Source organism: Aulonocara stuartgranti, assembly GCF_965226115.1.
Source record: "Aulonocara stuartgranti genome assembly, chromosome: 11".
Taxonomy (NCBI): domain Eukaryota; kingdom Metazoa; phylum Chordata; class Actinopteri; order Cichliformes; family Cichlidae; genus Aulonocara; species Aulonocara stuartgranti.
In genome coordinates, this window is record NC_138947.1 from 31,292,305 (window position 1) to 31,319,820 (window position 27,516).

Consider the following 27,516-nt stretch of genomic DNA (forward strand, 5'->3'; position numbering starts at 1 on the left):
AAAAATCGGATTTGATCAAAAAATCGGAATTGAGCATTAAGACCTGCAGTGTGAACGTAGCCTTAATGTGAATGTCATTAGGTCTGTTCTACATGCTGTTACAGGTAGAAACTGCTGGGACATTAGGTTTTATTTTTAAATAATTCAAAGGTGAATATACATGTAAACAAGACTAAATGTTCTTTCTTCTAAATAACTAAAAGATAAGAGCTCATTTCACATTGGCCCATGTCTTTTTGAATCTTGACATGTCTTGGTTTACAAGTTGCTCAGTGGCAGACAAGGAACCTTTCCTAAACTTTATTTGTAATCTATACTGCTGTGGATGACACAACTTGTGAAATGGATATGATGTCTGTCTGACAGGTTTGGATTACATTAAACGTGCATGCCTTTTGTTCTGTTGTAAATGCAGCCACCCTGGATGTTAACAGTCAATTCAATCATCACAACTCTGCTGATATGAGTTTGCGATTTTCTGCTGGGAAGCAGCACAGAGAGGGACAGGAAACGAGTTAATTGTTGTAGAGGGCCAGCTCTCTCATGGCCAGTCCCTTAGACCCCATAGAGGAGTTTAATGAGAGGAGGGTGTTAGCCAAGCAAATGTCCATCATGGACAACACTCAAACTCATCACCTGCATGTGGAGGATTATATTAGGCTGTATAACAAAACATGTTGTAAAGACCCCTTGTTAGGTTTTGTATTGTTGATTGTCATTTATGCTTAGAAATATTTACTCACATATGCTTAGCAGTGTATAATCATTTGTAGATTGAAAGAATGTCTCATCCTAGGAGGTCTGTAACGGCTCTGTGTAGCATGAAGGGGGAGTGCGTTCACTCCCTCTACAGAGTGTTCTGGCGTAGATCACACCTCCTAGGAGAGGTCGTATCTTCTCTTGCTGATATATGGTATAGCAAACACACGTATATCTGTTTAAGTATAAGAGCCTTTTGTTCAGATGGACCCGCTCCTGGCACCAGCGTTTGGGGAGTCTTCACAGGGTCACACCTTGACCCCCACACACACACACACACACACACACACACACACACACACACACACACACACACACACAGGCAAGGTACTCTTTGTGTGTATGTAGACGTCATATGTTAATGAACCTATGCATATTCATGTAACCTCAATAAAAGAACAGTGGTACGGGAGAACGAAGGAGAGCGACTGGGGTCAAGCGAAGGAACGGCGCCTGTCCGGTTTTCTCTCCCGTGCACGAGAAACATGAAGAAGCTTGCCTACTTGTGTCTTGCTTTGCAGTGTAATTATATTGTCTTCAACGTTCCAGCGGATGGGTTCAAGGACAATAGGCCTATTTTGTGTTGTTGTCGTTGTTGTCGTTGTTGTTGTTGTTGTTGTTGTGTGAGTGTGTGCGGAGCAGAACACGTGGTCTGTGACACCGACTGTTGTTGTTATCATGGGTTCCTAGGCAACCAAGAGTGAGTCAGAGGGTGACAGACGTTTGCTCCTGGCAGCACAAAGTATTTAAAAAAAAAAAAAAAGAGAGAGAGAGAGAGAGCGACGGCTCCTTAGCTGCGCGCGTTCACGCGAGCACGGTCGCGCGGGTTTCACGCGGACCTGAGCCGTGCGGTTAATCGCAGGCTTATAAATGGAAGAGATTCAAATGTTAGAAGTTTTCAGAAAACACACCAGCCTTGAAGAGCGTGTGGAGAAGGCCTGCCACATCAGCAGCACTTAAGATGTGCTGTGGTGAATGGCTTTCCCCCACCCCCTTGCTGACACGAAATGTTTATTCTTTAGCTTGCCCTGATCGACAACAGCCTGTGTGCCAGACCATAGATTTAATTGAGGTGGATAGTTGTTAAAAGTAATCTACATTAAGCTTGTGGTTGCTCAAATTCAGTACAATGACATATGAGGTGAAGTGATATAGATAAATATTTAAACTAATGAAGTGTGCCGGGTGGCGGCCAGGAGCGGAGGCCCTGGCGGACTGACCCCCGGCTGCCAAGACTGGCAATAGGGACATGGAATGTCACCTCTCTGGTGGGGAAGGAGCCTGAGTTAGTGCGTGAGGTTGAGAGGTACCGGCTAGATATAGTCGGGCTTCACCTCTACGCATGGCTTGGGCTCTGGAACCAGTCTCCTGGAGAGGGACTGGACTCTGTCTCAGACTGGAGTTGTCCCTGGTGAGAGGCGGCGGTCTGGGGTGGGTATTCTAATATCCCCTCGGCTTGCTGCCGGTATGTTGGGGTTCTTCCCGGTGGTTGAGAGGGTTTGTTCCCTGCGCCTTAGGGTCAGGGAACGGATCCTGACTGTCATGTGCGCTTATGCGCCAAGTGGCAGTTCAGAGTACCCAGCCTTCTTAGAGTCCCTGGGTGGGGTGCTCGAAGGTGCTCCACCTGGAGACTCCGTTGTCCTACTGGGACTTCAATGCTCACATGGGTAACAACAGCGAGACCTGGAGGGGAGTAATTGGGAAGAACGGCCTCCCTGATCTGAACCCGAGTGGTGTTTTGTTATTGGACTTGTGTGCAAATCACAGTTTGGCCATAACGAACACCTTGTTCGAACATAAGAGTGTCCATAAGTGCACGTGGCACCAGGACTCTCTAGTCCGTAGGTCGATGATCGATTTTGTAATCGTATCACCAGACCTGCGACCATATTTTCTGGACACTCGGGTAAAGAGAGGGGCTGAGCTGTCAACTGATCACCACCTGGTGGTGAGTTGGATCAGGTGGCGGGGGAGGACACTAGACAGACCCGGTGCACCTAAGTGAGGGTGTGCTGGGAACGTCTAGCAGAGGCCCCGGTCCGCCTCCGGCAGAGCTTCAACAGCATTCCGAGGGAGACTGGGAACATTGATTCCGAATGGACCATGTTTAGCATCTCCATTGCCAACGCTGCTGCATTGAGCTGCAGCCGCAAGGTGGTTGGTGCCTGTCATGGTGGTAATCCCTGAACCAAATAGTGGACACCAGAGGTGAAGGAGCCACCAGGCAGAAGAAGGTGTCCTAACGGGCTTGGTTAGCCTGTGGGACTTTGGAGGCAGCTGACAGGTATCGACGGGCCAAGCGGAATGCGGCTCGGGCAGTGGCTGAAGCAAAAACTCGGGTGTGGGAGGAGTTCAGAGAGGCCATGGAAAAAGACTTTCGGACTGCCTCCAAGAGATTCTGGCGAGCCGTCAGGCGTCTCAGGATGGGAAAGCGGTGCTCTACCTGCACTGTGTATAGTGCTCGGGGAGCGCTGCGGAAGGAATACTTCGAGGACCTTCTTAATCCCACTGACACGTCTTCCGAGGAGGAAGCAGAGTCTGGGGATGAGGGGGATGACCCACCGTCTGGCCCATTGTTACAGGTCATTCGATCCCTATACAACCGTTGCAAGAGCTTGGTTTGCATTTCTGGCAATAAGTCGGACTCGTTTCTGGTGGGTGATGGGCACCACCAGGGCTGCCCTTTGTCACTGATTCTGTTCATAATTTTTATGGACAGGATTTATAGGCGCAGCCAAGTGGCGGAGGGCTTTCACTTCGGTGGCCTCAGAATCTCATCTCTCCTTTTCGCGGATGATGTGGTTCTGTTGGCTTCATTGGGTAATGGCCTCCAGCTCACACTGGAACAATTCGAAGCCAAGTGTGAAGCAGCGGGAATGAGGATCAGCACCTCCAAATCTGAGGCCATGGTTCTCAGCCGGAAAAGGGTGGAGTGCCCACTCCGGGTCGGGGATGAGTTCCTGCCCCAAGTGGAGGAGTTCAAGTATCTCGGGGTCTTGTTCGCCAGTGGGAGAAGGGAGCTGGAGATCGACAGACGGATTGCTGCTGCGGCCGCAGTGATACGGACGCTGCACTGGTCCGTCTTGTGGAAGAGGGAGCTGATTGTAAAAGCGAAGCTCTCAATTTACCAAGAGCTTGACTCTTGTGAAATCTCAGGAAAGCTGTCACAGCAAAACTTTTTTTCTTTCATAATAACAAGCTTAATGTTATGCCATTCAGTCCATCCAAAACATGTTTGTGCATATGTCAGGACCAACCTGATACATAAAGTTCTGCTGGAGGACATTTATTAGTGGCAAAACTTTAGTCTGATTGAACTGATTGGTTTTTCTGAACTCACTCAGCCTGTGGAGTCAGTGTAATGGTCTCAGTCATATACACTACCATCACTTATATTTGTATGTTAGTTTTATCATAGCATTGCTCTGTGGCTTCAGACATGTAAAATTCATAGTAAAATCTGCAGATTAAATTTTGAGTGATATCTGGCTGATTTTTTGACACGTTATAGAAAGCTGTCCACTGTTTCATAGTCTTTCCTGCATACAAAAAATATCTGGCACTCTTGCCAAATGGTTTCAGTCTCCAATAGAAGGAAAATTGAAATACAAAATTTACTCACATTAAGACAGTGTTTAATTTATCCCATAAAATATATTTCTGAATGTCAAATTGCAAGAAAGAACAGCAAAATACACAAGCGAGGTGGCACAGATTTTGTGGCTTTTAAATATATTTTCTCCCTCTGCTGGTAATGGACCTTCTGGGAAAAGAAAGATTGAAATATCTATAAACTTTTTTATAAAAAAGAAGAGGAGGAAGAGAAAACCCGTGGCTCAAAACTAACTTCAAATCAAGTCTCATCCTCCTTTTTCCTTCTTCATCACTACAGAGTCATCACAACACAGTTACAACACTGCTTAGTTAACTCATAATCAGTGTTGGGCAAGTTACTTTGAAAAAGTAATTAATTATAGTTACTAGTTAGTAACTGAGTTACCAGGTTTAAAAACTCTTTACTTTGCCTTGTTTGGTATCATTCTTTTCAGCACAACCTCATGTGTCTGAATTTACAGTTATGTTTTCATTTTGACATACTGTATTAACACAATTTATCTAAAATCAGACAAAAAACATGAAATCTGTGTAGAAAAAGTTGTATTTTTGTACTGTAACAACCACACACACATGTTTAATGACTCATATTTCAAAATGTTAAATGCAAATAAAAACTGTCAATGTTAAAATCATATGCACAAGTTTTTCAAACAACAAAGTTATTTGCAGCCATTTACCTTTTACCCTTTTTTTATAACCATTTCAAATTATTTACATAACAATCAGGTGTTTTGCATTTAATACGATGCCACACAAATTATTTGTGCAACTCCAAAAAAACAATTTCTGTCAACATCACAGCCTGATACCTGCAGGTCTGACAGCAGCAGGCGTATCACTCCTGTTTTCTACCTGGAGACAGCAGTCGCCTCATTGTTCTGACACACAACACAAACCTATCCACAACACTACACACTAACTACACAAGACAACACATTAACTACACACTCCAAACACCCTAAACGTCACAAATCTCTCACATCTCAAAACTCGCTCTCTCTCTTTTCCTGCTTTCTCTCTCTCTCTCTCTCTCTCTCTCTCTCTCTCTCTCTCGCGCGCGCGCGCGCCGTCACTCCTAAAACTTCCCCCTCTCCCTAAACAACCAATGTCATGTTTCCATATCATTTTGTGATTGGTTGACATGGTACATTTTTCTGTACATTTCTGCTATTTGTTTTGTTTTTTTATTTTTTGCTCATAAGCAGAGAGTGCTTGCTAGCGCTGTTCTTAGACAGTAAACGTGACGAAACTATTGCGGAAAAAACGCCGCATATGTATTGTTTATCATGACTGACGTGACATGACGTGGCCTATCAGCACAATTTAAAAACTGGTATATATCACCTTGTTGCTTTGTCATCTTAAATTGGTTGTTTTATTTGGCTTACCACGATTACTATATTCTTCCTCAGTCAAACAGCAGCACTCATGCAAATGTTTTGCCCCCTGAGCTCCAGGTGCTGTGCCAAAAAGTGATCGTCGGGCAGAAAGTGATTGCCGCCCGCGGGAGCGCGCGCTGCTGCTTAAAGCTGCAGCGCCCCGATTACTTACATAGACAGCTACTTCCGTACAACTGATATAAGGTGCGGTAAGCTGAAGACAGCTTCAGCTGTCTGTTTGTTGAAAAATAGTAACGTGGCCGCACCGCGTTTTTTTGTTAGTAACGGTAACGGCGTTGTAACGATAGAAATAGTAACTCGTTAGATTACTCATTACTGAAAAAAGTAACGCTGTTACTGCTCATAATTCATATTTTACAAGTGGAAAAATGTCTCAAAGCAGAAAAAAGAACAAAACAACTGATCAACTTGTTAGATTAACTGCTGTGATATTCTGCAGATTCTGTTCACACAACATTTGAAAACACAGCTGGCTGAAGCAAAATTAAAATTGTACTGACCTCATTTTACTGAGGCAGTGTACAAAGATGAGACAGGCCCTGATTAAGATTAACACTAGTGAGATGCATGCTACAACACTACACAGAGTGTAGAGACTGTTAATAATGATGATTTCTGAAAGAAACTGGGGGCATTTGCATGTAGGACATTGATCTAAATGTACTGGGGTACATTTAGATCAACAACTGAATCTATTTTTTAGCAGTGTACAGACAGAGAGGGACATTCAATAACAAGAGACCAAAAACTGGACCTTGCATGAAGTCAATGTAATATAAACATGATAAGTTGGTGAATTTGAGCAAAATACATAAATAAATAAAACCCTGTGCCGATCATAAGTGAGTCAAATTAGTCTTGAAAGGATAAAAACCTCAGTCCTCTTCTGTGGCACCTGGTGGCCAAAAATATGAAGAGCAGCTTGAATCTACAACTTGTACTGAACAGCTTAATTATGATTGCCCTTTCTACATATTGAATAAAGTGTAAGTATTAGATTTTTAAAAATATTGTTTGCTAGTTTATAAATAATTCTTCCCCCAGCTCCAGTTATTGCTAACTTCGTAGTTAAGTCATCTTGCTTTTGGGGATTTTTCTATCTGTGTGCATCTCTGTAATGTTTTTTATTGAGAACCTTTGGCAGCTAGGTCAGCCATAAAACTTTGCATATTTTGAATGTGATTTGGTTAACTTGAATGACTAAGCACTCAGTGGATATCTTGGGATACTTGTGGATAAGTCACTAACCAAATTTAATCCATCCATCTTCTTTTGCTTATCCAGGGACTGTCACCAATCAAATTTAATGAGCAGGAGAAAAAAAATTGTACATGTGAGGACAAGAAATGACAAAAAAAGAAGACATTAACAAAAAAAAGACACCCTTCCCCCATAATCGTTTATTTACAATATTGTATTTGGTGAAAATGTTCTGATTGTTCACGCACACATTGTTGTAAATTAATGTGTGCGCCAGTCTCCAACGAGACATAGCGCTGGAAGAGTAGTTATTCTCCGTTACACCACAAGAGGGAGTATCTCCTGAAATGAGCAGCTGAAGTGGGAGTAAACGAGCCAGGCCACTCACCTAATGCAGTGCGCCTAACAAAAGCTGTGTGAAAGTGTGTACAAGCGTGTAACAATATACTACTATGGCTATATATTTGCACTTAAGCAGATAAAAATAGTAAATAACTTGACCTTGGTCTTAAGATAAGTCCACATGGTTGCAGGGAATGTAGGAAAGTTGGCTGTTAATTCCCATCATGTGTGGTTAGTGTATATTTATTGTTAGCAATGTAGATTAGCCATGAAGCTACCGGTTAGCAGCTACAGCTAATTTGCCAGTTTGTGTGAAAACCTCGTGGCACTGTGGTTGATGTCTACCTGTACTGAGCTGTAATCACAGTTAATTCAGACCTGGGAATCAGACTTTTGTTTAGGGTTATTTCGTTTATGCTACTGTAAGAAGTATTGGTGTTTTGAGTTTGAAACAAGCCAGGCCACTCACCATAATACAGTGCGCCTAACAAAAGCTATGTCAGATGGTGTACAAGTGCATAAAAATGTCTATATATTTGCAGAAGTTACAGTAAAGGCGGACTCACAACGCTATGCTGGTTTCAATTCCTTTTAATCTAAGTGTGCAACATACAACAAGAATTGCATTTTACAGAATTCTTCATGTGAAAGTTATCCATGTTTTGTTTGTGTAACACAAAGTCACTCATAATGTGACCTCTGCTAAATGTAGCAATGTAGTTTTCATCTGTTGTTTGCAAAGTTAAACAACCAACTGGGCAAAGATCTAAGGCTAGGGTCCATAGCTCAGTGCTATCTGGGTCTAGATAATTAAATACATACTAATTAGAAGTCTCCACGATTAAAGAAGAATAACAACTATGCTGCATTATTCTTTTAATCCTGATGCTGCTCAAGGCCTTTTTAAAGCTTCTTTAAATAACTGAATTGTTGTAGTTTTGAGTTCATTTGATTGATATTTCTGTTTTATTAAAGTGATTTGTTTCTTTTTATTTTTGAATCCGTTCATTTACTGAATCCTCTTTAAGATTGTTTTATTTCATTGCTGAAGCATTATTAAGCTGCAAATAATTGTTTTCATAGGACAGACTTGTAAATTATTTATTTATGTATTTTTATGATCAGTGACTTTTTAGTAGAATATGCTTTGCAATCAGTGGTGGTTCTCAAAGTAAATTTCAATACAGTTTAAGTACAGATTAACTGTGATGGATATTTTAGATATATACGTATAATTACGTACACATGTTAACAATGACATGCACCTGTAACCAGATGATGTTTGAAGCCTTTTAATTATCTTCCTGATCTGATTTATTTCTCTGTCTGTCTCTCTCTCTCTCTATATATATATATATATATATAAATATAAAAGATCTAAAGGAAGACTGAAGTTGTCACATTCAAATGAAAACTGACTGTACATCTGCATCATCAATGTTTGTGTCATTCCTGGAAGGACACTAGCTGCTGGGAGATTTCAAGTGACATAATAATGAGTATACATACTTTGCACTTTTTGACACTATTTTTATGCATTTGTTTCATTTACAAGATTTGCCTGATGTTTTTTTTTTTTTCATTTTAACCTTCGAGTATCAGTTCAAAATGTTTTAGAAATGTTAAAGAAAGCACAAATCCATAAAGTACATTTTTTTAAAGGAGCAAATTTTAAAATATTTGAGAAAAAATAAAAAGACTGTTGTTTATGAAACTTTATATTTTTTGAGCGAACTCTTGGTGAATATGTGGAAGTATTGTGAAGGTTTAAAGAAAAACTGGGCTGTGCTATTTTTTTTTCATCAGCTAAGAGAACAAGACCAAAGCGATCAGTGGTGCCACAAAGCATACAAGGATGGTACTTGTTGATTTGCCAGCAGTTGTGCTGCTGGGCTGTGATCCTGTTGTTGTGCCAGCAGTTGTGCTGCTGGGCTGTGATCCTGTTGTTGTGCCAGCAGTTGTGCTGCTGGGCTTTGATGCTGTTGTTGTGCCAGCAGTTGTACTGCTGGGCTGTGATCCTGTTGTTGTGCCAGCAGTTGTGCTGCTGGGCTTTGATGCTGTTGTTGTGCCAGCAGTTGTACTGCTGGGCTGTGATCCTGTTGTTGTGCCAGCAGTTGTGCTGCTGGGCTGTGATCCTGTTGTTGTGCCAGCAGTTGTGCTGCTGGGCTTTGATGCTGTTGTTGTGCCAGCAGTTGTACTGCTGGGCTGTGATCCTGTTGTTGTGCCAGCAGTTGTGCTGCTGGGCTTTGATGCTGTTGTTGTGCCAGCAGTTGTACTGCTGGGCTGTGATCCTGTTGTTGTGCCAGCAGTTGTGCTGCTGGGCTGTGATCCTGTTGTTGTGCCAGCAGTTGTGCTGCTGGGCTTTGATGCTGTTGTTGTGCCAGCAGTTGTGCTGCTGGGCTTTGATGCTGTTGTTGTGCCAGCAGTTGTACTGCTGGGCTGTGATCCTGTTGTTGTGCCAGCAGTTGTGCTGCTGGGCTTTGATGCTGTTGTTGTGCCAGCAGTTGTGCTGCTGGGCTTTGATGCTGTTGTTGTGCCAGCAGTTGTACTGCTGGGCTGTGATCCTGTTGTTGTGCCAGCAGTTGTGCTGCTGGGCTGTGACGCTGTTGTTGTATCACTGTTGCAGAGGTCACCCTGGCAGCAGCTGACTTCTCCAATGATTCCTGAGAGCTGTGCAGTTTGTGTGTTTGAACAAATCATCTTGGAGGCGCAGCCCTTTACTTTAGTAGTTTCCCCTCCTGCATTCACTGAGAAAACAAAAATTATTCTACTGTGCTGCAAGTTTTAAAAAAGGAATCACTGAATATTCCTCTAAGCAGAAAAGAAACATACAGAAACTTAATGTTCTAGGCCTGTTACCTGCTGCTGAGATGCAGTAGTCCTCATTTCTGTTGCAGGTTAAAGTTTTGGTGCAGTCATTTCCATCACATTGCGAGCATTTTTTCCCATTTGGCGAGGGTATGCTCCAATCTATGAAGCACAAATATATATGTCATATTTGTTTCCTTGATTATTTTATCAAAGTGCCAAAAAACATCAGATATGCAAATACTGGATGCTTTAATCCTCATCCATCAGGAGAACTCAGTGATTGAGAAAAAATTAATTTTCCTAAACCTGGCTCACTTTGTAACTTTTTCCACAATATTAATAAAATCTACTTCTTTATCACAACAGGAAATACTATTTCAAAATACCAAGAAACATGTTGTAAATTACCAGGGACATCTTGAGAGTTGCACAGATGAGAGGTGCAACACTTGCTGTTAATTACAACTTGGGCAAATCCAAAGTTGACTGAGCCACTGAAGCACTGATCAGGCGTAACACAAGTTCTCCCCATAAATTTAAATTCTGAACCACCTGAAACCAAAGAGGAACCATTGTAAACTCGGTCACTTCAAAAAATAATAGAAGAACTATAAAATACCATTTTACCCATATTTGAAATCATTCTGACTGAACCACACTGAGTATTGAATGGACATTCTTTTGTTGTCTCATTGCAGCTTCCAGATGGTCCTGGTATGCATTCATAACATTCCAATGGACATGCTGATAAAAGACATTTAAATAAGGAGTTAAATCAACTTTTCTTGCATTAACCGTATGGACAAATCCTGAAACTCCAACTAAAATAAATAGATTCAAACAAAGGGCTAAAAGTACAATAAATAGTGCAATCATTTGTAGGAAGTAGACACATTTTTTGCTGGGTTGTAAATAACATGATGTAAAAGCAATAAAAAAAAAAAGTTTCATTGAAATTACAGAACTTTCTTTAAAATGTTAAAGAACAGATAACCAAGGAAAAACTTGCTTTTAGGGAGCAGCAGGATCCCAAGGATCAGCACAAGGATCTGCATTCTGTGATGGTCAGATAGAAGTGAAATTTAGTTTAGTTTCTGTTCAGGTTGTAAGTAATTCTTATTGGGGGGAGTGGTTTCTCTCTCACTCTGACCACCACTTAACCCTTCCTTTGACAGTGAAAGAACCTGACAATCAAATTTTTTTTATTTGCATAGCAAATATTAGCCTTTGTTAAATTTGTAAATAAATCATCTTATTGGTAAACCTTGCATTTCACACACTTTGCATGCTTTGAATATGATTTGGTTAACTTCAATGACTGACTACCTTCTGGAAAAGCCACTAATGAAATGTATTCAATTAAAATCCAGGTACAAAACTCTTGTGCAAATATACTGTACAAATATTACTAGTCTACTAGTAGAATTGCATTCTACTAGACTAGTTGCACATTGCAGATTGCACTCACTGCTGCCACTGCTGTATAAAAGTAAATGGAAGGAGAGAGACCCCTTCCTCTACACTGGAAATTTTGCACTTGTTCCACAGTGTTATGACCTGGCTCAAAAGCAACAACATAAATAGGGAAACTAACACCAGAATTTCACAGGGAAGAGGGTGTAACACACAGGGATTAGACATGGTTTCTGTGGGAGCTCAATGGGTAAAGATGTTTATGATGGCTTTGTCCTGTTTTTTAACAGGTTATATGAATGGTTATATGAATAAAATGACAGACTATATTATTCTAAATGTGAAAATGAGTTTATAATGTTTACCAGTGTTTCTCAATGATAATAGTATTTGGCTGCGGAGTTTTGAAACCATGGTGGAGAAAGCAGGGTGTCCTCTATAGCCGGGGATCAGGAAAAACAGTGGGTATGTTCCTGACCCTAAACAATATGCTAAGATTAATATATTTTTGATTCAATACACGAGAAGCAACTTTAGTTTTACCTTATGAGAAGAAGCATTTTCTGTAACCTGCAAATTGTCCTCCCCAACAAATTGACCTCAGTTGACACATAGTCCTGCCCCTGTACTGGGAAGATATTGTATCAAGCATGGATAATGTTTCTGAGAATAAATCACGTGTTATAGGATGAGAAAAAGGTGTGGCCTGCCTGCTGAAGCAGCTCAGAAGTGCTGCTTTGTTTACAGCTGTGGTTCTCAAACTTTTCACAATGAGTACCACCTCATAAAACATATGGCTCCCTACCCATATGGAAAAGATATATATATAAATCTTATAAAGTTTCTATCTGTCTTGTGTGAAACTTGTATGAAAAGCATACAAGTGTTAAAACAGATATAAGATCCCTTGAAAAATTATATAAATGAAACTTGTATGTTTTGGATACTTCCTAAAACAATATATGAAAGTAATGAGAAAGTGGCCACTTTCATGAGTAAATCCTATAAGCCTTATATGATTCACTATATGAAGTAGGCCACATCTTATGCAAGTCTTTTATAAGATTTTACTGTTTCTTTTCCATATGGGCATGACCAGCATTATAGTAGTATTTAATAACATATACAGTTTACATGAGACAATTTTATTTTTTATATGAATGCTATTCATTTTAATTGTCATAAAAAGTAAAATAAACATAAACATAAAATTGGTTTAGGGCCCAGATGGCTTGGGGATAGAAGCTCCTCTTGAGTCTCTCTGTCCTTGCCCGGAAGATGCGGAACCTTCTACCAGATTGCAGAAGTTGGAACAGTTCGTTGCCAGGATGGGACGGGTCCTTCAGTATCTGCGCTGCTCTAGTCCGGCATCTCCTGGTGTAGGTGTCCTGAAGCGGGGGGAGAGCAATCCTGCAGCAGCGTTCTGCTGTACGGATCACTCTCTGGAGAGCTTTTTGGTCCTTCACACAGCTGTTCCCAAACCACGATGTCATGTTCTGTGTGAGGATGCTCTCCACAGCGCCTGTATAGAAAATCCTGAGGATCTTTGGAGAGACCCTGAACTTCCTCAGTTATCGTAGGTGGTACAGGCGCTGCCTAGCCTTTTTGGTCTGGACCTGAATGTGGGCAGACCATGTCAGGTCTGAGGAGATGTGGACACCAAGATACTTGAAGGACTGCACCCTCTCCACTGGAGCTCCATTGATGATAATGGGCATGTAGTCTCTGTGCTGACTCCTTCTGAAGTCCACCACCAGCTCCTTGGTCTTGCCAACGTTCAGCTGGAGATGTAGGCCGCCTCATCGTTGTTGGAGATGGCACCCAACACCACTGCGTCGTCAGCAAACTTCACAATGGTGTTGGAGCCGTGGGTGGCCACACAGTCTGAAGTGTAGAGGGAGTAGAGCAGTGGCGAGAGGACACATCCCTGTGGTGCTCTTGTGTTGATGGTGATGCTGTTAGAGACGCATCACCTGAGTTCTGCCAGTGAGGAAGTCCAACACCCATGCACACAGGCGGCTGTTGAGTCCTAGATCCCTCAGCTTTGTGAATGGTCTGCTGGGTACTATTGTGTTAAATGCTGAACTGTAATCAACAAACAGCATTCTCATTTAGTTGCCCTGTTTCTTGTGCACATGGCTGAGGGTGGTGTGCAGGACGTGGGCGATGGCGTCCTCAGTGGATCTGTTGGGTCGGTAGGCGAACTGGAGCAGATCTGTGGTGTCTGGGATGGAAGAGGAGATGATGTTCTTCAGCAGCCTCTCAAACACCCTCATTACTACCGAGGTCAGTGCAACTGGCCAGTAATCGTTCAGGGATGAGGGTTTGCTGTTCTTGGGCACAGGAATGATGGTGGATCTTTTGAAGCATGTGGGGACCACAGACTTCGCCAGGGACTAGTTGAAGATGTAAGTGAACACACCTGCTAGCTGGTCAGCACAGCAGCGCAGCAGACGGCCGGTGATGCCGTCTGGCCCTGCCGCTTTCCTTGTGTTCACTCTCCTCAGTGCCGCTCGGACGTCATGCTCCGCGATGCTGGTCACCGGTCTCTCGCTGATGACGTCACTGTCCTCGGTAGTCAGGCGGTAGATAGCATTAGCCGCCTGGCTAACCTCGAAACAGGCGTAGGACTGGTTCAGCTTAGGGCTGGGCGATATGGCCTAAAATCAATATCACGATAAATTGAGCAGTTAACCTCGATAACGATAAATGGACGATAACCACCCCAAGTGCCAAAAAAAACAAACATTTTTTTTTTTTTCATTTGATGGGGCTGTGGCAGGCAGCATAGTTCCTCCAGTTATTTTGATAATATTATTCCCCCCCCTAGACCCCCTAGAAAAGAAATAATAACTAACCACCTTATTGTAGTTGGATTATCTCAGTGGTTCTCCCAACTTAAGTTTGGTCCATTTACAGCATCCAGCCATGCAATTGCATTTTTCCCTAACCGTTGAGAACACTTGTGCTAACTTTTATCGAATGGAAAAAAGTTAGCGTTCATCCTCCAGCTTCAGTATGTTTATATTATGCTAAAATAGCTGTGTCGCTAGCCAGCATGTAGTGCATCATAATATACCAGCCAGTGAAGTGTCTAGAAAAATTTTGTTGGGGGGGCCAGGTAGGGGCACAGATTTGGAGAAGGGTGGCAGATTTAATTGGCAGATAATGTTTAAAAAAAAATTTCTACCAACCCTTAACCATAATTCAATAATCCTATAAACCTAATAACCAAATGCACTTTTAACTCTTATTAGAATGAGATTTTAACCACTACGGTGCAAAGTTTTTAGATACTGCGTTGATAAAGTACAAGAGATACAATCAGTGCTTTGTCAGTGTTTACTCAGCATTCAAGGACAGCAATATTTGCATAGTATTTTTACTGACATATACTGCACATATGTTTTGGGCAAAAACATTTTTGAATATTAAAATACGAACATTTGTAGCAAACAATTGACAAATTAGCCAGTTCCAATGTAAAACTTTCTCTGCCTGTTAAAAAAAGAAGATAATCTTCTCACAAACTGGTGTTTGATTTTGAAACAGGAAAAAAGTGGAGAAACAACTGAAAAGACTAATATTTGAATAAAACCTGAAAGCAAGTAAATACTTTCTATGCTGCCTTATGGTAAACTTTGGTAATATTGATAAAGAACAACACTGGCTGATGATGAAATACATTCAGCTGGCATGGTGACACTGCCAGTATTAACCTGCAGGGCTGGACTGGGACAGAAAATCGGGCATTTTGACTACAGACCGACCCACCAGGTATTAAAGCCATAAAGCCTTTGAATGAAAACAAACCCTGTTGTGACAGTGATGTACAGTCTTTTTGGTATATGTATGATTTCTATACATTTTACGTCAGATAAAAACTTTGGTTGTAAGATTTAGATAATTATTTAATAAAAGCTAGATATTTTAAATGAGAATAAGAAAGAAAAGTATTTCTTTGTGCCCCCTTTCCCTGTTAATGCCCTACCTGGCCCCCTGGCAAAACTTTGCTAGACCCGCCCCTGCACAGTTACCAGCTGTCAGCTACATAAAAAAGGATCCTGGTGGGTGGTCTTCACGTTTCCCTCTCACCAGATATCCAAACCGACATCATGACCAGCAGCTTTACAGCTGTGGCTCCAGCAAACATCAGCTGATACTAGAAATGAATATTAAATAAATTCTAACAACAGCCGATCAAGCTTAAACGTGCTGCTGTTGTTTAGCGCAACATCTGCTGGTTTCGTCTTTCTGGCGCAAAGTGGGCGATAAACAAACAAGAGAGAAAAGCCGATCAGCTGATCATCGATCAGTTTCATGATTGAAGTAGCAACAGGAGAGGCAGGATGAGAGAAGAGGCAGCTGTGCAGCGTAAAGACAGAATAAATCCAGCTTTGTGTCTTTTTCCATTCTAGCTGAAGTTCGGGACAAACTGCGTCTCTTCTCAGCTCAATACGAAACGTGTAATATTTTCTCTGAATGAGGGACCATTCCATTTTTTTAAGGAGCCGTTGGCAACTCTACTAACTAACCTTATGAATAAAATAAAGTTCACTATCAGTAACATCATAGCAACCGAACAGCTGTATAAAAACTCCAAGCTGGCTAGAACGCAGTATGAGTTATTGCAACTGACAGTAAAAAGTCAGCACAACGAAAATAAACTCCACCTAAACTTAGTTCATATCTGACCCAGATAGACTGCAGGTCATAACTTCTTACCTGAAGTTCAGTTCACCTGACACTCGGACTGGCGGCTGCCTCGGGGCTCTCCTCCTGCCTCCCCTTCCCTCATCCACCTGTTGCCTCTGTGGAAGCCCCGCCATAGCCACCACCAAACAACGGAGTTATTTCTACACATCGACCTGCATCTGGCCAATCCACCACCTCTCATTGTTCATGCCGTTACAAAAAAAATAAAAAATAAGTCAAATAAGCCCGATGGCCAGTCCAGCTATGTTAACCTGCAACCAAATCTGCAGCTCCATACAGCAATGTTATGACTTACCTTACATCTTATAACTCATAACTCTTATGTTAGCTCCCCTCTGTAGCATACTGTCTGAAATATTCCACGGCTGCAATAATTCTTTAAGTGTAATTTTTTCCTTGGTATTCTAATTTCACCGAAGTTTACTAAACTCAACAAACTTAATATTACTTACCGGGACATTTATTCTGTCCTCATTTTCTTTCACCGAAAAATTGTTTCCTGCAGTGATGTCTTTCGTTCTTGGCTCTCCTACCTTTGCTAACGTGATGCACATAGCGCAGAAGCCGATGCTGCATTCACTTACACTCGGATATCTGAGCGTCACCGTGAAAACATAATCGGACATTTGATATTTGATTGAATTTTATTGTTTTGCCTTTGGGGTGGCACCTGGGGTGGCCAGTCTGGTTGGGGGGGTGGCCTGTGCCCCCCCAGGCCACCCCGCTGGACACGCCATTGATACCAGCTACTCCAATTTCAGTAACCCTACAAACGTCACTGCTGTTTAGTTTTCTGCTTTCATTTGTGTCGGAAGTGAAGCAGAGCTGTACGTTTTAATTTTTCAGAAATCCCTCAATCAGTAAATGGTATATTATTTAATCATAACAATTTTTGGGGAGGCTTCCCATACCACTAGAGGGAGCCCATATAGCACCAGTGGTACCCATACCACAGTTTGAGAACCACTGGTTTACAGGATTATAAAGCAAACGCATGCTCTAAAAACTTTTGAACAGTCAAACAATGTCATATTGCTCACACAGTAAAGCAAACAAAAGACTTGCACCTAATAACACCCTGAATATCAGTTCCACATGTGTCCCTGTCAGCAACAGAGCGTTACTAGCAGCGGCGGTCCTAGCCTGTTTGGCACCCTGGCCAAACACTCCCTTGATCCCTTTACCCCCTAGTCCTAAAGTGTATATTTATTGTCTTACTCTTCTTATATTTATTGTTTGTTTACTTGCACTGCTGTAACTAGAGCCTTGACGTCTCTGCTCTCGCGCTCACTTTTCTCATATAGAATTTAGAAAAAAAACATTGGTGCAAATTTTAAGTCTGTATTAGAGATGGACCGATCCGATATTACGTATCGGTATCGGTCCGATACTGACCTAAATTACTGGATCGGATATCGGAGAAAAATAAAAAATGTAATCCGATCCATTAAATATCACGAAAGCACCTCACAAAACTTGCAACACGCCGTAACTCACCTCAGAACGTTAGCACGTGGAGCAGTATGCATCACGTGATAGAGCAGCTGTGGCATGCGGGACCTGTCGGTGGTCTGGATAGCATTTGGAGCTTCGCTAGCAACCTGGCATTTCATCTCCAACAAAGTTATCCCGAGAGAAGTAAAGCAAGTGTGTAAGTCCATCTCTGAATGTTTGTAAAGCATTCCTGCGTTAAGCTTAACAAGCGACTGCCTCTCACTCTCTGGCTGCTACTTCAATCATGAAACTGCTTAACGATCAGCTGATCGGCTTTTCTGTCGCGAGTCCGTCTCTCTTGTTTGTTTTTGGCCCACTTTGCACCAGAAAGAGGAAACCAGTGGCTGAACAACAGCAGCACGTTTAAGCTTGATCAGCTGTTGTTAGAATTTATTTAATATTACTTTCTACACCAGGATCGTTTTCTACGTAGCTGACGCTGGTAACTGTGCAGGGGCGGATCTAGCAAAGTTTAGCCAGGGGGGCCGATAGGGCATTAACAGGGAAAAGGGGGCACAAAGACATACTTTTCTTTCTTATTCTCATTTAAAATGTCGAGCTTTTAATAAATAATTATCTGACACCCAAAGTTTTAATTTGATGCAAAATGAATAGAAGTCCATTACCATTAACTATTAAGTATAATATATACCCTAGTAATCTATAGTACTTTTTCCTTTGGGAAGGTACCATCTGTGCAGTCTGCAATTTTGTTGAAGAAAGATGTTGAATCTATTTAATATTTCTTGAAAAATAATTGATTTCTGTGCATTTTTTTTCACACTGCATCAAATTAAGGTTGATTACGTCGATTAAGCATCATGAGGTGGAGCGTGAGAGGTGGTTCCCTATTTTTTATTTATTTATTTTTGTTGCTGGGAGTTGGAACCCTATTAGTTAGGTTGCTTAATATTTACGCTAAGTACTCTTTAAAATACCAGAATAGGGAGGATGGTGCAGGTTTACAGTTTTTTACAGACGCTAGGACACATTTCTCAATACTTAGGTCACGTTTGCAAAACTCCTCACACAGTGAGCACAACAGAAGTCTATGTGGGCTAAACTGAGGACCAGTTATCATTGTTTTGGCACAAAATGCATTCAATGACTACATCTCTCAAATTTCATGAATTATCTTCTCACTCAGACACAACAACTGCCAAAAATCTTTGTACGTACAGGACATTTTGCATGTGCTTACATACTGTTTTCAAAACTGTTAAACTTATGGCCAAAACAATAACACAATGCAAAACTTAAAAAGACAGCAAAATCCAACAGCAATATTTTATTGAAACATATTTTAAATCTAAAAATGCAGTTTAACCAGCCACAGCTGATTCTCATTGTAGATGAACATCTGCACAGGTGTTACTCCTTCAATTGTTCAACTCCTTCAATTCTGGCAGCCAGGAGATTCTTTCCTAGGTGTATTGCCCTAGATGACATAAGATGTGATGTGGCCAAATGGAGAAGACCGAATAGATTAGCATTACTATTGTATGTGTATCAGTGGATGGTGTGTATACAAATTCTTGTATTTTGGGATTACTTAGTGCAAAAACATAAAAATACATAAACAAATATTACAGTTTTTTTCAATCGCTAACAAGCGCCTACCCATACTTCAGATACTTTTTCTAAACTCTTAACACAGACTCACACCTACAAAACACAATTGGCCAAATGGATAATTTTCTTCTCAAAAATACATTTTGTTAAATATATACTAACTCTTCATTTCAAAATAGAACACATCTTTCTCTGCACACACTAACTGTACAAAAACACTATAAATCTGACTCAAAATGAAATTAGTCTGTCAAAGAATAACACTTGTTTTCACCTCACAAGGTACATGCAGTCAAAGTACACCTTGTTTCAAAATACTGGCTATTATTGACATTACAAAAACTGCATAGACTTTTATGTTTCAGTTTTACAGGTATTTGCATGCGAAACATGCAATCCACCATTTTGACACCAGAAATGTCTTGGTTGGTAACTGTATGTCCACATGTACAGTAATGTTCACATTCAAAAGCATTCCAGTAAAAAGCAAACAAGTTTTTGTTTCTCTACTGTTTACTACAGGAGGTACAGTAGAAACACGGTATGATAGGACAGAGAAAGTTTTACAGTATTGCTTACAGTGAACAAAATATCCATGAAACACACAAGAGCATTCTGAACAAAAAAACAACAGCAAAAAGCCAAGATCAAAAGGGGGGGAGGGGGGCTAAAAAAAGGCAAAAAATTTGCATCTAATCTCTGCGATCTTCAGGGTTAGGCCACATGTTTTCATCAACATCACATCTGATGTTATCCAAGTCGATGCACCTGGGATAAAACCGCCTGGTATGTCGGATCCACCCTTGGCAATCGTCAACTGTGATGTCCCTGGAGCCAGCATCCATGGCTTCAAGGAGGGACATCTGGTCATGTGGCTGATGGTCATAAACCTTCCACCGCCATGCAGAAAAGAACTCCTCTATGGGGTTGAGGAAAGGTGAATAGGGTGGAAGGAAGAGACTTACCAGTCTTGGGTGGACTTCAAACCATGTTGTTATTGCTTGCGAGTGATGGAAAGCCACATTGTCCCAGGTAATTACAAAGGTCCTCATGTTTTCACCCTCCTGACCCTGCTCTGGAACCAGGCGCTGGTGGAGATCATTGAGAAAGGCAAGCAAGCGCTCTGTATTATAGGGTCCAACCTGACATCTGTGAAGGAGTAATCCTGCATTTGCAATTGCTGCACACATGGTAATGTTTGCCCCTCTCTGTCCTGGCACATCAACTGTGGCCCTTTTTCCAATTACATTTCGTCCACGTCGACGCCTTTTGGCCAGATTGAATCCTGCCTCATCGATGTATATGAATTCATGAGGGGCCTGGTTGGCCTCCAATTCCATAACTCTCTGAAACAAAGTTTATGTAAGTCATGTTATTACTGTATACCATACTGTACTGTAACCTAGTATTGTGTAGGTTACCTACTTGCAAAGTGCAAAGCTTATAGAACTGGACATTGGATTGAATATACACTATACCTGGACATATTGTCGTCGTAGCTCCTTGACCCTCTCACTGTTCCTCTCAAAGGGAACAGTGTAGAGCTGCTTCATCCGCACTCTGTGTTTGGACAATGTCCGCGTAATGGTTGTGAGGCTGATTCTATCGATATTGTCAAATATCTCATGGTCCGCCACAATTCTAGTTTGAATTTCACGCAGTTTTATTGCATTATTTGCAGTAACCATTTCTACAATGGCAAGCTCCTGATCATTACTGAGGAGCTTTCCTCTTCCCCCAGAGGGTGGAAGACGTTGCATTCTTTAGAAAGACAAAAAATTCAACATATGCATTACTGTATGACCATATTGACATGTCAAGTGAGAATAGAAACAATCCATGTAAAATGCAATACTTACCTGTTGGTTTGTTGAAAGATGCGTATAATGGAGGCAACCGTTGACCGCCTCAAATTGGGCTGCACTCTTTCACCAGCCTCTCTTAGTGAAAGACCATGGTTGATTACATGGTCAATGATAGTGGCACGAATTTCATCACTGACTACTGTTCTTGCAGCCCTTGGAATGCCACCACCACGCATTCTCACACCTCTACCTTGCCCTCTCCTTGGGCCTGCTCTTCTCCCTGGGCCCCTTGCTCTTACTCTTCCTCGACCAGACATTACAGTGTTTGTCTTTTTTTTGTTTCCAAAAACATCACTCCTCAAGTCTAAGCCAGGATGGAAGAAGCTGTGGTTGGCCCAATTTACCCAACATAAATCAGCTGTGTGTCAATTATTCAATTGTTTGTTTATTATCAGCTGAGATATATTTTTGATATTGATATTGGTTTTGTACTGATATCATTGCAGAAGCAGAGGTTTTTATACTGTATCTAAGGTTTAGAATATTGTTTTTGCTATTGTGGGATGTTGTGTGTTAACATTCGTACATACTACAAAAACAGTCCATAATTTTGTTGGGAGGTATAGCTTGACTGTTAAGAAAATGTAAGCATCGTGGAAATGTGTTCACTGACTGCATATTGGGTGAACACGACATGAAATGTGTGAATGGTATGGCCACAACAGACCGATGCTGTGCTAATTGTGTTTAGAGTTTTGCAAATGTGACAACTGTTTGGACAAACGCTTGTTAGCGACTGCAAAAAACTGTAACGAATTCTGCATGATGTCTGATTCATTCCAGTAACATATATTGAAATTATAAACAGAGATGTGTCCTTGTTTTACACAAGAAAACACTGTGTAATGCTACATGTTGTTAGTGTTTTTCAGGTCATTGTTTTGTGGGTGACAAAGTGTGTTTGTCGGCTGTCAACCTTTGCTAGTGTTCTGGAAGAATGAGTTTATTTGAGACCTGAATGAAGTGTTTTGGTAGTTGTAGTGCATTTTGAATGTGAAATGAACTGCTTTGCCAAGCTGACGGTCAGTTAGGAGGATTGTGTGAAGAGTTTTGCAAAAGTGACCTAAGTATTGAGAAATGTGTCCTAGCGTCTGTAAAAAACTAAGTTTATTAGATTGATCAGTATTGCTGAACTATGAAATATTTTTTTTTGCATACAGGTATAACAGAATAGCTTTAGTGTAGTTGTTGTTTTAAACTTGAGTATGAACTTATACAAAATGCAGCAAGATATTTAAAAAACAGTTTTGTTGATTAAAAAACACTATATCGGATTCATATCGGTATCGGCAGATATCCAAATTTATGATATCGGTATCGGTATCGGACATAAAAAAGTGGTATCGTGCCATCTCTAGTCTGTATCATAATGTCTGGTGTTTTCGTTTTATTTTGCGAGTTGGTTATTAGATGCTGCTCCAGCCAGTCAGAGAATAGGTTGAAAACAGGAGTTAATAAATTCTGCAGTCCACTACAAATGGCACTGAACAAAAATTAAACAGTTAAATCTCTCTATATATGGCACCATTTTAAATCCTGGGATAGTCTTTTGACAGTAGAATAGGATTCATATATATTGCATACATTTTGTATGATATAGAGGTATTAAGGTAATAGTGAAGCAGTCAGTCCCAGAGCATATTCTAAATACTGCTCTTGTGGAAGTGGAAGGTATTCTAAATGCCAAAATCTTGCATACATATCATTTGACATAGCTAATCTCGATCCCATTACACCCAGCATCCCTCTCACGGAGCGATGGGATTCTTCATTACCTCCAGCTTTCTATAATTCCAGCAATCTACCAGGAAAGAGAAAATGGCGGCAGCTGAGTTTTCTCAGATAACACCTGGGCTGCCTTAATTTGCTATTAACTACTGTAGGGTTTCTGGTGTTTATAAGAAGATGACCCTGGTGTCAACATAACAGAAACTTCATTGCTGATTGCACCACACAGATACATGTGACCATTACATTGCTTCCCTGCTGATTATTTTTTATTTAATTAAGTATCCACTAGGTAGCGTAGTTTTTCACACAAGACACAACACTCTTGTGAATATCACACCTACCATGTTTATGGAGCGGCCGAAGTAGAGAACAGATGGAAAGGAAGTCACAATGGAACAGGCCTCAATTTCCGGGAGCCCTCTGGCCTATGGGTACTATAGAAAACACTTTCACTGGACCAGATTGAGTGATCCAGACTGCTGCAGTAAAGGCCAAAGATAAAACCTATGTCCAAGTAGTTCTAATGCCCAGCGCAGGAATAACGACATTACAAGTAACAAGCGTTACTTTTTTCACTAACCAGTAATCTAACTAATTACTACTTCTATCATTCCAATGCTGTTACCATTACTAAGAAGAAAATGCAGTGCAGTCACGTTACCGTTTTAACTGCGTGCGCTTCCACGGACGGCAATCACTTTCTGGCACAACACCTGGAGCTAGGGGGCAAATTAGTCGCACGAGTGCTGTTTGACTGAGGAAGAATAAAGTAGTCGTGGTAAGCCAAGCACATGACCACTTTAAGATGACAAAGCAACAAGGTGATATATACCAGTTTTTAAATTGTGCTAATAGGCCACGTAAAACCAGAGTCATGACAAACAATATACACGGTGTTTTCCTGAATAGTTTTGTTACGTTTCGCACTGTCTAAGGACAGCGTTAGCAAGCACTCTCTGCTTGTGACCAAAAAAACCAAAAAACAAAACAAACACCTGCTGTCAGGCCAGCAATCAGGCTTTGATGTTCTCATTTATAGTGAACAGAAATTATTTTTTTGGAGTGGCACAAATAATTTCTGTAGCATCTTATTTAATGCAGAACACCTGATTGTTATGTAAATAGTTTGAAGTGGTTATTAAAAAAATAGGGTAAAAAGTAAATGGCTGCAAATAACTTTGTTGTTTGCAAAACTTGAGCAGAAGATTTTAAAATTGACAATTTATATTCGCATTTAAAGTTATGAAATATGACTTAATAAACATGTTTGTGGTTGTTACAGTAAAAAATATAACTTTTTCTGATCGGATTTTGTTTTTTGCCTGATTTTAGATCAACTGTGTTAATACAGTATGTCAAAATGAAATCATAACTGTAAATTCAGACACGTGAGGTTGTGTTGAAAAAAATGATACCAAACAAAGAGTTTGGTATCAGTAAAGAGTTTTTAAAGGTGAAATATAGAGGTAAAATCAACAGTAGTTTGAAATGGCCATTTATACCCTGGACCCGAGAGTTGTTTTTTTTTTAAGCAACGCAATAGTTACTTTTCAAATAATTAAATACTTTTAGAATCTTGTAACTTAGTTACTAACTCAGTGACTTTTTTGAAGAAGTAACTAGTAACTATAAATAATTACTTTTTCAAAGTAACTTACCAACACTGCTAATGCCTAAATAAATTTAAATAACATGAAAGAAATTTGGGGGCAGCTGTGTTGGGAAGCATACCACTGACACCTTGTGGTGAAGAGGTTAATTACAGTCACAGGACTGGTGTCTTCCAGCTACAGCAGCCAGCTTAACTAGTGATTCCGAGGCTTGCCATGAATTGGACATGTCCTTCTGTGTCTTTATGAAGCTGTGAGTAGTAATAGATTTATTGCCTGTCAGGATCTTTGTGTTGATAGTTTATTCCAAGTCCTATAATTTGTGTTGAGCTGTTTTCGAGGCTAACTATCTTTACATTCTGTTACGTCCCCTGGCTAGTCTAGGGTGTTTGAAGGGACGAACATAAAGGTAAATAGTGAAGGAGGAGCCAAGATGGTAACTTATTTATTATTAAGGTTTATTTAATGCTAGTGATGACATTTTGGTACAGACTGAGAGTTAACTTCAGGGAGAGCCAAGGCCAACATAACAAACAAAACATCCCTGATGTGAAAATAAAAGAAACTTACCTAACTCCAAAGAAAACAAAATATACAACCTATAACCATAACCTACCTAACAACACATAAACAGGAGAAAACAGGGTGTCAAAACAAAAGGCAGCTCTCCCCTACAGGCAGTCTGAACATGAAAACTAAAATGCACATACAAGTCACAAAGGCATGCAAGCCTGCACAGGTATGGCACTCAAAATGGCCAAAGGGCCCAGAAACACAGCTTCACAGGCCTTAAGTAGTGCTCTGCTGATTAACAATCTGCTAATTAGCTGGACTCTGAGCAGCATCCAATCAGGACAGAGGAGGTGGAGCCTAGACAAAACAAAGAGTTAGTAGGAAGTAGTAACATCCTCCTGGGGGATGTAACAATTCCATGTGGTGGGTCGCATTAATATGCTAGTCTAGATAGTCTAATGAATGTTCTTGAGTTACCTGATGAGTCTGTCTGAATGTGTTAATTTGTTCACATTTACCAGTTCATTGTTCAACAAGGGTTATGCAAACTATATATACATTAATGATTTTTGGGAGAATCAAAATTGCTTAACTAACATGTGCTACTGTTTTCTCTATTAACAGACCACACACATACAGACATGTGTATACACCCCATGTCTACTTCTCCCTGCTGCACCATTTCTATGAATTTGGTGTGTACAATTTAATGGGAATCCCTCTTTTAGACCCTGTTTCTCCAACAGGAGTCTAAGTCCACATTGTCTCCACCTCACCCAGCTGCATTTATTGCTACAGTTTGAATTTACTCTAGAAGAGATAACATCCCGAGCGGGTGGATTAACAACAGAACAAAGGATTGCAGATTTAATGTAATCACGACCTTAGACACAGAATGAGTCAAACCTCATATCCATGTCATAAGTTATGTCATCTAGCGCAGTATAGATTACAAATAAATGTGAGAAAACATTTTTCATCCTCAATTGAGCAACTTTTGCATGTTCTCCCCTCTTTGCATGTGGTTCTCCCCGGGTACTCTGGCTTCCTCTCACAGTCCAAAGACATGCAGTTTGTGGGGGTAGGTCAATTGCCCACAGGTGTGAATGTGAGTGCGAATGGTTGTCTCTGTCTATGGCTACATCCACACTAGCCCACACTGGTACATACCGTGGCTGGACAAAGCTGGACTGAAAGACAGCACGGAGGCACTAATCATGGCAGCACAGGAACAAGCACTGAGCACAAGATCCATAGAGGCTCGGGTCTATCACACCAGGCAAGACCCCAGGTGCAGGCTGTGTAAAGATGCCCCAGAGACAATCCAGCACATAACAGCAGGGTGCAAGATGCTAGCAGGCAAGGCATACATGGAACGCCATAACCAAGTGGCCGGCATAGTGTACAGGAACATCTGTGCCGAGTATAACCTGGAAGTCCCGAGGTCAAAATGGGAGATGCCCCCTAGGGTGGTGGAGAATGACCGAGCTAAGATCCTGTGGGACTTCCAGATACAGACGGACAAAATGGTGGTGGCTAACCAACCGGACATAGTGGTGGTAGACAAACAGAAGAAGACGGCCGTAGTGATCGATGTAGCGGTTCCGAATGACAGCAATATCAGGAAGAAGGAACACGAGAAGCTGGAGAAATACCAAGGGCTCAGAGAAGAGCTCGAGAGGATGTGGAGGGTGAAGGTGATGGTGGTCCGCGTGGTAATCGGAGCACTAGGTGTGGTGACTCCCAACCTAGGCGAGTGGCTCCAGCAGATCCCGGGAATAACATCGGAGATCTCTGTCCAGAAGAGCGCAGTCCTGGGAACAGCTAAGATACTGCGCAGGACCCTCAAGCTCCCAGGCCTCTGGTAGAGGACCCGAGCTTGAAGGCGTGCTGGGTGTTTTTTTTTTTTTTTTTTTAATTTTATATATATATATATATATATATATATATATATATATATATATATATATAAACAACTAACTCTAAAATGTTTGTTAGCAGAGAAAAGACACAGGCAGACTACGCTAATGACATGTGATGTTACAACACTAGTGAAATATTAGTGTCATATATTTGTTCAAGACGTTTTTCTTATGGGCAAAAATATTAAAATCATGATGAACAGGGGTGGTGATTCCTATGGCTTTCTGTATATAATTTGGAATTTTGTACAAATGTAGGCCAATAATAAATACATGATATCATTTCATTCATTTCAAAGGTTTATTTGCATGACGCACAAACAGACACAATTGAAAGGTACAAATGTGTTGTGCATGAAAGGAATTCAAACGTGCTGCAGATGTGTGTCGCAAGTTCATTTATTTAACCTCATTTATTTTTAGTTAGGTAAACTCTAAAAATAACAGATCGCTGGTGCTTAGAATACAGTTGAATAACTATTATAAAACTGATGATATAATATTTCTGTCCAGTTTGCAGTCTTCATAATGAACATGCTGTTGCAAACTC

At 41.0% G+C, this 27,516-nt stretch overlaps 2 protein-coding genes and 1 long non-coding RNA gene across 6 annotated transcripts; 1 reads left to right on the top strand and 2 right to left on the bottom strand.

Annotated features, from left to right (window-relative positions):
- Positions 1–7,347: 7,347 nt before the first annotated feature.
- LOC309716717 lies at positions 7,348–9,038 on the top strand. The gene is made up of 2 exons (XR_014279503.1): positions 7,348–7,550; positions 8,695–9,038. It is a non-coding gene; the product is annotated as an uncharacterized lncRNA (long non-coding RNA).
- Positions 7,893–16,992, bottom strand: LOC309716715 (uncharacterized protein). Of its 4 annotated transcripts, none has more exons than XM_082550688.1 (7): positions 16,712–16,992; positions 16,269–16,354; positions 11,140–11,186; positions 10,758–10,874; positions 10,539–10,682; positions 10,179–10,289; positions 7,893–10,066 (listed from the first exon to the last, which is right to left on the bottom strand). In XM_082550688.1, the coding sequence occupies exons 1-7, from the start codon at positions 16,883–16,885 to the stop codon at positions 9,126–9,128; spliced, it is 1,620 nt and encodes a 539-aa protein (XP_082406814.1). In that variant the 5' UTR covers positions 16,886–16,992; the 3' UTR covers positions 7,893–9,125. The 4 variants fall into 4 exon arrangements, with proteins under 4 accessions (XP_082406814.1, XP_082406815.1, XP_082406817.1 ...); XM_082550689.1 differs by having other exon boundaries at positions 16,269–16,433; positions 16,712–16,757; XM_082550691.1 differs by lacking the exon at positions 16,269–16,354 and having other exon boundaries at positions 16,712–16,728.
- A 3,025-nt stretch (positions 16,993–20,017) lies between these two features.
- LOC309718035 (uncharacterized protein) lies at positions 20,018–21,428 on the bottom strand (the record flags this gene model as incomplete). The annotated part of the gene is made up of 3 exons (XM_082552980.1): positions 21,185–21,428; positions 20,804–21,086; positions 20,018–20,671 (listed from the first exon to the last, which is right to left on the bottom strand). The coding sequence occupies exons 1-3, from the start codon at positions 21,364–21,366 to the stop codon at positions 20,018–20,020; spliced, it is 1,119 nt and encodes a 372-aa protein (XP_082409106.1). The 5' UTR covers positions 21,367–21,428.
- Positions 21,429–27,516: the final 6,088 nt, after the last annotated feature.